The following is a 10476-nucleotide window of genomic DNA, read 5'->3' as shown; positions in this document are numbered from 1 at the left end:
GATTGTGACTATTGAATTTTACAATGCTTGTATATTGATGGACCATTCCAATGAATGAAAGGGAGGGAGAGAACAGCCAAGTCCAATTGTCTCAACTTTTGTTCACGCCCGTGTATTTTCCAGGTTAGTAATAAGGAGAAGCGACAACTCTGCCTGATGTTTTTCCCTCCCCCCCATCCCTGGTGACAGCCAGGCCCAGATTAGCTACATGAGGACAGACAAGCGATTACATTAAATGGATCACTATTCCGCTAACATAACCGCTATGCTATAGTTTATCCATGACTACAGTACCAGGCTGCTGGTAATATTACACAGAGAGGCAAGAAAAAAATGGAAGGATCTCCCACTCTCTCCAAATCAACACACCTGTCCTCAAAGATTTAGACGCGCCTGAAATGTAGGATAAAGTCCTGGATAATATTTTGCTATGATTGTTTAACATTTTGAAACCGGCAAATGGCGAAGTAACCAAACAGCATGAACAAGCGACCTAATTCCCGAAACAGACACACAACAGTAACAAGTATCTGAAAGAGATTAGAAAGTCCACCTCACCATTTGTAATTGCTGAACCATCTCCTCCCTGTACGCCAGTTCCCGCTTCATCTGCTCCTGGAAATTATCTGATCAATTAGTAGATAAATAAACAAAACAAAACGGTGGGTCAGATTAACCTCGGACTCATACAGGTGGCAAGATGTTTAAATTCTCCCCAGGGCGCTTACAAACCGAAGCCTCATTCTAATCATCTGGAATTATTTCCCCAGTTTGACATTTTACAACATGTCTTTACACCCTCAAAGATCAAAAGCTGAGAGTCGTACTTTCACCGATGTAAATGCACAGTAACATGCAGGTCATCCCGAAGGCTATCGCAATGAAGAATTACCAATTGCAGCACAAACTAACAATGTTTAATATTTACTCGCGGGCGGTGCCGGCAGCAGGCAGGTTGTAATGCAGATACAAACATCTGAGAAAAATACTTTCCAATTATTGATCATCTTAAAATAGTTGCACTTTTTTTTTGTTATTGAACGTATGTTACTGTTGTAAAATAGCCAAGGTATGTGTGTCCTGGTCCTGCCTGCGGACAGGCACCGCTGTGGACCGAATTCAGTACAGCAAACACGGTACAAGAAAGGAGAAAAAGAATGTCTTACTGACAACAGTGAAAGAAGCGTTACCCTTTAACGCCTGAAATTCCTGCTCCAATCTCCGCCTCAGGTCGATCTGCTCCAACAATACTTTCTGAAGTTCTTCTGGGGAAAACGAGGGATGTGATTTAAAGAAGGCCACATTGACAGAGGGCATCAGAATTTCCAATTGCACAGTTAGAAATCTAATACACTTGTCGATAAATAGGTAGAAGGGTTCTCTTTATTCGTCTGCTTTTTTTATATATATGTTTTCTATCAAAAGCCTAAAGCTCCATTTTACTTGTCCATTGGTCTGACTCCGCTATTTACATATGTTTTATCAGTCTTTTATATCGCTTAATAATAATCCGCATTGCCTATCCTTCATCTTTATGCCCCTCACAGCTATGTACATTCCTATGGAGAGCCACGGACCCATCTATCTCTGTCCTTTATGTTTTCCCTTCATCGTTTATTTATGAACAATTTTATCTAAATCTCTTTTCCCATTTACCTGTCTAATATTTATGATACCATTTGTTATCTCGCTAACTCGAATGACATAGCAGCAGCTACTGAATTGTGGGTTAATCGCGGCCACCAAAAAGGAAGACAAAACTCTTGTAAAAATGTTGGAATAACATAACACAGTAGTAACATAGTAGTAGAGTGATATGGCCAACATTGTTGCGAAGTCTTGTGTGATTATATAGCTTGCTGTCTTTTAGTAACATTCCTGGCAGTGCGCGCTTTACAGATGTGACACGTAGAGGTTTTAAACACTGGTCTAAGGGGGTGAAGATAAAAAAAACCATTACAGTTTGGTTACAGAAGAAGGAATTGTCAAAGGTATATTCTCTAACAACGAAGATCATACGAAATATGGAGGGAACATATGAAGCATATCTCCTTAAAATGAAGGAAGCGTTGTTAAAGCGAGTGTTGATATTGCTTGCGCTTACTCGAAGACATCAAAATACACTTTAGCCGACTATATTGTTATAATGGGAAGAGACGCGGAGGAATTGAAACAGATTAACATGTAAATGATTAAAGGGTGAAAATTCGGATGTAAAGGGGCGTGTGATATATGTAACTAGCATTCCCTATTCTCTTCCCGTACCTATGTAAATGATATGCATAGGTTTAAATAGTGCACAAAATGAAGATAGATAAATCAATGTGTTAGATAGACACTGGTATGGTCTTTAAAGATAATCAATAGTGGTGTCTATTGTGTTTGCCTACGTTCCAATGAAGCGCCTTGGGAGGTTTTATTTAAGGCGCTACATCAATGCAAGTAGCCGTTGTTTACAGGGTATTTACATATCTTAAGTGGCTGTTGTAGATACACAGACACGCCACATGTATATACTGAACAGGATTTACCCTTCTCCATATTTTCCACATCAGTTTTGACAGAAAGTGGTGACGTTGATTCTTGCGCCTGGTCACCTATACAATAAACAGATACAACTCTTTTAGAACCTTGCTGAGAGTTTAACTTTCCAAATCAATATTGGACAAGGTTTCACTTATTGTAATTGTTGGTTCTTTTAACGAGGGGATAGATCCCGTCAATGCTTCGATGTTTTTTTAAAGCTACCCTATTGCAGCTGCATTAATTGCGTCTACCCAGATTTTTTTAACAGGGACAATGTTTGCTATAGTGAAATAAAACAGACAATCTAAAGCATTATTAATTTCTCCAGGGAAACTGGTATTTAAATAAAATGGTATGTGGTGTGTATGTTGTCGGGACTCCTCCCCCTAATAAGACCAAAAAAAAAAGGCGTATGTATTTCTGCTCATTCTGAACCCTCAATGTTCTCTCTCATCTGACAGGCAAATTTGCAGACATAGCCCCAGGATAACAACCTCGTTTGACAGTCAATTAACCGTGAATCGACAAAGCCAAACGAGTTTGCATTACATAAATGGCAAATTAGATTCTCTTTCTCTCTCTCCCTCCCCCTAGAACAGATACCTCCCCCGCTCAATGCAATTGAGACGCGGCATCAGAACTTCTAATCACGTCCTTTGCTGTCTTAGGTAAAGCCCTTGGCGACATTTAGCAATAAGAAAAGGTGGATTCATTTAATTTGTTTAAGATAATAAAGGGAATTTTCTAATGTATTGTATGCGAGGCTCATTATGAGCCAGATGATATCAGTGTTGATGGCTGTCATAAAACACCTTTATTATCTCTGTTGCCAAATATTAAAAGCAACAAGCTTCATACATACGGTTTTTGAAATAGAACATTATTGCATTATGTTACTTATTGTAAAATATATCTTCCTGAAGGTCGCTCATTTTATTTTGTCCCTTTCAATCTTCCATTTTACAGGTTCAAATCTGCAGGTTGCTAATTGCACCTGATAACTTTGTTTCATTCTGTCTCTCCTTATTGCAAACTCAAATTAATTTAGCCCATTTTGCTGATTTATTTATAACCCAGCCAGATCATAACTATTTATTTGCTATCCTTTTGAACTTAGCACTTGTAGAATAGTTTTTGTGTATTCATAATTTTTTTTGTAATTTTAAGTATTCGAAATAATTAAGTAAACGACTCAAGAACAGCTTCTTCCCTGCTGCCATTAGACTTTTGAATGGACCTACCTTATATTAAGTTGATCTTTCTTTACACCCTAGCTATGACTGTAACACTACATTCTGCACTCTCTCCTTTCCTTCTCCCCTACATACTCTATGAGCGGTATGTTTTGTCTGTATAGCGCGCAAGAAACAATATTTTTCACTGTATCCCAATAGATGTGACAATAATAAATCAAATCAAAGTCAAAAACAAGTTTTAATTTATGTTATGAACAGGGACATCTTTCTATTCACGATTGCTTGCTTACCCCCAGGTTCCCGCCAGAACCCCACTCCCGGACTGTCAGACTCTTCTGCGAAACAATCCTGTTGTTTAGCCTCAACTGTAACATAGTAAAGAAACATCAGTGCAGCATAGAGACAAAGACAGTCAAACACAGACACAAACAGTAAACACCGGATTAATTATAGGTAGAAATATGGTTGGGGGTAATCAAGGTCACCGACAGGGTCACAGACAAACAGAATGTCAAAGAAGTAAACAGAAGGTCGAAAATTAACTCAGGGTCACAGATAAACAAGCCCAGAGACAAAATGATGGTCTTAGATCCGGGGTCGCAAACACATGGTCATGAATAGACACACGCTGTCAATTTTGGAAACATATCGCCGTCCCTTCACTGTCACTGGGTCAAAATCCTGGAACTCCCTCTCTCACAGCGCCGTGGATGTAACCGACACCACATGGTCTGCAGGGGTTCATGAGGGTAGCTCACCACCACCTTCTCAAGGGCAATTAGGGATGTGCGGTAAATGCTGGCCCAGCCAGCGGCACCCACATCCCGTCAAAGAATAAATAAATAAATCCTGGGTCACAAGTAAACAGAAGTCAAAGATATAGAGGGCCAAAAATTAACACAGGACCACTGATAGACATAGGGCCAGGTATATAAAGTGTATTCGTTTAAACTTTCGTTTGGGGCTTGCGCTTTGAAATGCTGAGTTGTATTATATTGCAAGGCTCTGTTTAGACGTGGGTCATTTTGTACTTACTAGAAAAACTATCTTCATCTTTTTTAGAATAGAGTGAATGCTTTTTGGTTCCATTTTTAAGACCCTGTTGGAAGATAAAAGAATATATATATATACATAGGAAATATTAGAACATTCGAAAAATAAGGGAGAGGCATCTCGCCGACTGGAGTGCTGCTGTGAATGTTAACACATTGTAAACCTTGCACCATACACACTGTGCAATGGGAGTGAAGGCAACTCCAATGTGTGTTGAACAAAAGTCCCGGGAAAGCAAAAAAAAATAATACATGGAGATGAAAAGCACACAGTACACAGAATCAAATTATGAATTGGAATTTCCAGATTATATTATTGCATTATTGATTTCTTTAGGGACACGACCGTCTTTAACCGCACCTCTTACTCTCGCCCAAAGCTGTGTTCAAGTAATAATTAGCTAAATAGCCGAAAGGTGATATTTACATCTTTGTAAGCGGGCTGCTCCAATGCTGCTGGGTCGCAGGGAGTGGGCCCCTTATTACTGCTGGCATCTTCCTTCCCGGCTGCCTTGCCCACGCTCGATTCCACTTTGGCGCTGCAGAAATGGATCTTGTCTTTACTCCCCTTAAATCCGCTGTTATCCTGCTGCTGCTGCTGGAGGTTGCTCTGGGTGTACTGCCCCAGAGAGATCGCCTCCTCCTGCCCTTCGCCGGACAGCTTGTTGGTTTCCACATCCACCTCCTGCTCCTCCTCACTCTCCCCGCTGTCGCTGTGGTAACTGCAGCTTGTACCCGGCGAGGGGTGTCGGTCGGACCCGAACTCCTCCGCGTTGCCATGCAGCTTGGCAATGCTGCCGATGTCTTTGACCACCGGCCTGAAGGCCGAGAGGTAGCTCTGCTTCCTGGCGGTGAACGCAGACACTTCCAGCAGCTTGACCCTGCTGTCGGCGGGCAGCCTGTGCTCGGGCGTGCCGGGGCTGCTCACGTTCTCCCTGTCAAACAAGTTGTCCCTCGGCGTGGCCAGGCCAGCAGCTTCGCTTTGGTCAGACAGATCCAGGAAGGTCTGCCTCAGGCTGGGTGTTTCCCCCACCGAGGTGATGGCACTGGGTTGGGGCTGGAGGTAGGTTGGCACTGGGATGCCGTTCGCCGCCCTCGGTGGCCAGAACATGCAGAGTGGGGGGTAAAAGGCATCCTTCCTGCCCGGCCAAAGGAGTCCGGATAGTCCACCCTGCTTCTGCTCCCCGGCAAGGGAGTCCCCCTCGTCCTTTTTCTGGCACAGGCCGAAGGCAGGGAAGGTGTAAGGATTGGGAAACAGGGAGGCGGCGGGGAATTTCTGTAGCATCCCAAACCCTTTGCTGGGGACCGGGATGACTGGATAGTTCCGCAGGTTTTTCCGAGAGGAGGCGCTGCTTCCATCTTCCTCGTCTTCAGCAAACCTGGCCCTCTTGTGAGAGAGTTCTGGGCCCATCATGTGGGTGATAACATTATTCACAGCCTTCACTGAACCCAGGGAGCCGCAGGCTCCAGGGAGGGCACGTTTCCGGCTGCCTCCGTTAAACATAGCTTTCACATCTTCCCAGGCATAGGTCAGGTCTTGTGGGGGACTCTTGTCGGTCAACCTCAAGTGTCTCCTCCACGAATTGAAGTTGGCAGCGTCGGGTTGGGTGTACTTAGCCTCGGGCGTGCGGTGAGAATGGAAGATGAACTTATTGGGGGAGAAGTACATGCTGCAATATGTGCACTTGATACACTTAGCCCTTGAGCTGTTGTAACGGGCGGGTATAAAACTTCCCCTGCTCCCCCAAGCACACTCGTGGCTCACGTCGAAAGCAAAGTTGTCAGGCAGCTTTGGAGGCTTGTTCTCGCCCAGAAAGGACTTGCAAAGTCTCTCGGCTTCTCTCTTGGTTATCATCCCACACCTCCTCGATGATATTGGCATGGCCCCAGCTCTGCGCAAGATCTCCAGCTGGACCGGGGTGCACTGGACACAGGTGATCCCCAAAGCCACCCTCCTGTTGTGGATCTCATTGTAGCTGTAGTTCTTCAGTAGGGTGTTGGAGATCTGAGCCAGACACAGCCTCTCCTGGTTATCGATGATGAGTGACACGATGGGCACTCCGTACAGGATGACTTGGCCCACCTGATTCGGCTTCATGGGGATGTGGGGAGATCTCTGCTGACTTAGGGAATCCGGCTCAAAGGAACTGGTCGGCGCTGAGAGTGAAACATCAGTGGGTGCAGGCAGAGGAGTGGAGACGCTATCCATAATGCCTGGCGTTTATTTGGAAGCGCCTCTCTTCGCACCTGCGATATTAAAAAATAACATTAAAACAGTGAAAAGGGCTTAGAGTTTCATAATATGATCAATATTACAATACACCTTAATAGACCATCGATCACACCGTGGCGGTCGGTGAAGGTCTTTCGTTCCCAGATATTAACACAGTAAGATTGATTCAATATAAGTTGGGCGCTAATGAAATTGTAAAATGTTTTTTGGTGTGTACAGTCATAGATTAATCAATATAGGAGAACGACTTGTCAAAAACTGACAATTAGACATAAACATTCCTATGAACCTTTTTAGTTGTTTTATAAATGGCCCGACCCAGGAATGAAACACCTCCCCCCCCCCCCGCCCCCCCCCCCCCCGCTTATTTGTAAGGTAATGTTAACAGGAAAAGCCGGGTTATTCTGGGCAACGTCCCTTCGCTTGGGTCAGGTTTGCTTCCAGTCATTAATTCATCAAAAGAAGCTCCTGTTCACTTCGTTTCCAATTGATGACTGGTGATTTATTTTCAAATATATTTTTTAAAAATATATAAAGTAATCGCTGCCAGGAAGCGAAACAGTGCTGGGGGGCAGGGAGGGAGGGAGGGGGAGGGCAAATTCTGGTAACTTAGCATTACAAAACTGGCCTTGAAAAGAAGCGGGGGGTGGGGGGGCGACCTGTCCAGGTGGATACTATTGGAAGCGAAAAATACCAGAGTTAGGAAGATATTGAGAAAGAGAGAGATAAAGAGGGACAGGCTGAGACATATTCAGAGCGGATATTATATATTGCGAAATAATGTGAGGAAATTAAGGAGTAAAATCGTGTGGGGGATACACACACACAAATTGGAATAAATAAACTAGCTAAATAGTCAAACTGGGGAGGAGGCTAATAGATTAATGAATTCGGACAAACTCGTGAGCATATTTTATTCATCTAATCGATCGATTGTTCATTCTATTGACATCCACCGCTTTCAATTAGTATTTTTAAATAAACAAATTACCTTCTAGAAAAACACCCGTCACACCAGCATGCTGGCCTCGGCGGCAGTTCCTCCCGCACCTCGCGTTAACCCCAGCCGTGTGTTTGCAAACCCTGGTGTATTTTGCCGCCGTTTCAAGGCACATCCCAGAAGCTGCGGCAGTCAGACGCTGCTCTGGACTCTGATGGAGCAAGAGAGTTTAAGAGCTGCAGGGAGCCCCCAGGCTGAGTGTTCCAGCTCTGAACTCTCAGCCCTGCCATCCAACAGCAATTATCACAGCTGCTAACGTCACTCCCTGACTGACACTGGATAAATGGTCTTTTCGAGTATCTAATAAATTCACTGACTCCCTAACGTCAGGCTCCAGGCTACCGAGCCTACCTTTGGAGCTTTACATACTGTAGAGAAATACTCAATTGAATTCCGTTTCTTTCACACCTTCTCACGATCACTGCACGGCGTACTCAGATTAATATCGCAATAATCAAAATTAAACTTGCATTGCATTAGCAGAAAATAACTATTTCCAATGTGTGTCGACCAATTATGCACACACTTATTTGATCAATGCAACTTACGGTTGGACATGGTAAATTAGTCCCTTTGCGAGATTCCGGAATATCTTTTGTCTGTCGAGCGATTTCCCTGCGTAGGTTCCATCAGACGTTTAAAGAAAAATAATTTGATACACAATTCTGCAGTTTCACTTTGAACGAAATTAACCCCGAATGTTTACAAGCATCGAGCGAACATGATTTGTTGTCGTGTTGAAGAGTTAGAAACACTGCGCGTTTACCCGTTGGTTGTGTCATTAGCGTTTGGCTGAGGCGTTCGCTGGGTTGCTCCCTCTTCCAGTCTGCAGACACAAGAGACAAGAATAACTTCGTAAACATCATCTATATATATATATATATATAATGCTAGGAGACGTGGAACTCGTCTGCTCCGGATCCTTTTAATACTTAAATCAGTGTTAATTATTAAGTAGCTGTTTAATACACATATGTTGTACAAATGTATGTTACAGTAAAGGTCACTGGATGGAATTTAATGTGTCTATTTCTATGCTGGACTACTGTACTGTACCAGTGTGTAATGTACACACACGCACATGCTATAAGATTAGCATTGCTGTACAATACCATAGACTGTATAGCCCGGGTTATAGCAGTAGCTTTTGGGAGAATAACGATTTGTTTTTACATGCGCGCGCGATCTTCTTGTTAAGTTAAAAATATGTTACAGGTTTGCTGTGAATCTACTCTCGTGAGCCGACCAATACGCAGCCTGAGCTCAGTTGGTGACCAGAGAGTTAGACAGAATTTTAAACGTAATACATGTGTATATATAATATATATATATATATCTACTATATGTGGATTAATATTGGACAAGCCAGGAATACTATTCAAGTGCAGGTGGAGTAATTGCTGTCCTGAACGCCCAGCCCTGAGATAGTGAGGAAGCGGGCGTTCCGGAAAGGAGACAGATTGAATGAGAGGCTGAAACATTGTGAAGAGAGAACCAGGCGGCAGTAACTGTGCACTTTTAGAGATATTCTGGAGGAATCGCTGGAATATATATCAAGCATCTCTTTGCCCAACTCGGCAAAGTTCCCTTTGCACCAGGTCGTGCTCAACCCAAACCGCGATTGATGAGAAGCTGTGAAACCGTGCGGATAGTTCGGAAACAGTTCTGATTTAACAACTGGCAAGGTAACTGTTTGCCAACTACCTGGATCGGCGGCTTCTGGTTTTGGCCTTCTTTCATTTATTTCTCATTTGTTTGTTACGCAGTCGACCAGAAATCCGAGCGAATAAAGCGATTCTTAGTTACCCTAACACCTGTAAAGTCACGAAGTACAACAAATATTTCAGACGGTGTTCTTTCGTCCGTCCAGAGAAGTGTGTGTGTGTGAAGGTGTGTGTGAAACATGGTATGTGTGTGTGAGGGTGTGTATGTGTGAGAGTGTGTGTGTGAGTGCGTGTGAGAGAGGGCGTGTGTTTATGTCAGAGTGAGAATGCGCGTGTGTTTCTGAGTGTGTGTTTGTATGTGTCAGACAGAGTGTGTGTATATGTGAGTATGTATATATGTGTGTGAATGTGTGTGTGAGACAGCATTTGTGAATATATGTGAGTATGTATATCTATGTGTGCATATGTGTGTATGTGTGTGCGAAACAGTGTCTGTGTGTATATGTGAGTTTGTGTGTGTGTGTGTGTGACAGAGTTTGTGTGTATATGTATGTGTGTATATGTGTGTGTGTGTGTGACAGAGTTTGTGTGTATATGTGAGTATGTATACCTGTGTGTGTATATGTGTGTGCGTGTATATATGTGTGTATCTGTGTGTGAATGTGTGTGTATGAGTGTATGTATTTTCTCCTTAGCCAATGCCCCGATGTTCTTTGCTACTGAACCACGTTCTCATTTTAAAATCTTTTCCAATCGTTAACTTTCCATTTTGTTTACAAAAAAGTCTCATTCAGGACAACCTGTG

The 10476-nt window shown here is 43.2% G+C and overlaps 1 protein-coding gene across 1 annotated transcript; it reads right to left on the bottom strand.

Moving 5' to 3' along the window:
* Positions 1-540: 540 nt before the first annotated feature.
* Positions 541-6983, bottom strand: skor2 (SKI family transcriptional corepressor 2). The gene is made up of 4 exons (XM_078198085.1): positions 5261-6983; positions 2532-2597; positions 1167-1265; positions 541-626 (listed from the first exon to the last, which is right to left on the bottom strand). Exons 1-4 carry the CDS (start codon positions 6981-6983, stop codon positions 541-543), a joined length of 1974 nt encoding a protein of 657 aa, XP_078054211.1.
* Between the last annotated feature and the right edge of the window lie 3493 nt (positions 6984-10476).

This window comes from Mustelus asterias, chromosome 1, assembly GCF_964213995.1.
Source record: "Mustelus asterias chromosome 1, sMusAst1.hap1.1, whole genome shotgun sequence".
NCBI lineage: Eukaryota > Metazoa > Chordata > Chondrichthyes > Carcharhiniformes > Triakidae > Mustelus > Mustelus asterias.
This window is presented reverse-complemented; position numbering and strand designations above follow the sequence as displayed.

Bases quoted from the DNA above. Each gene is read 5' to 3' on its own strand.
- skor2 (XM_078198085.1), bottom strand. From the start codon at position 6,983: ATGGATAGCGTCTCCACTCCTCTGCCTGCACCCACTGATGTTTCACTC. The intron at 2,598-5,260 runs GTAATAAGGGGC...TTTATTGTATAG, and splicing joins CGGGAAGGAAGATGCCAGCA to GTGACCAGGCGCAAGAATCA. The intron at 627-1,166 runs GTAAGACATTCT...CTAATTGATCAG, and splicing joins CGCTTCTTTCACTGTTGTCA to ATAATTTCCAGGAGCAGATG.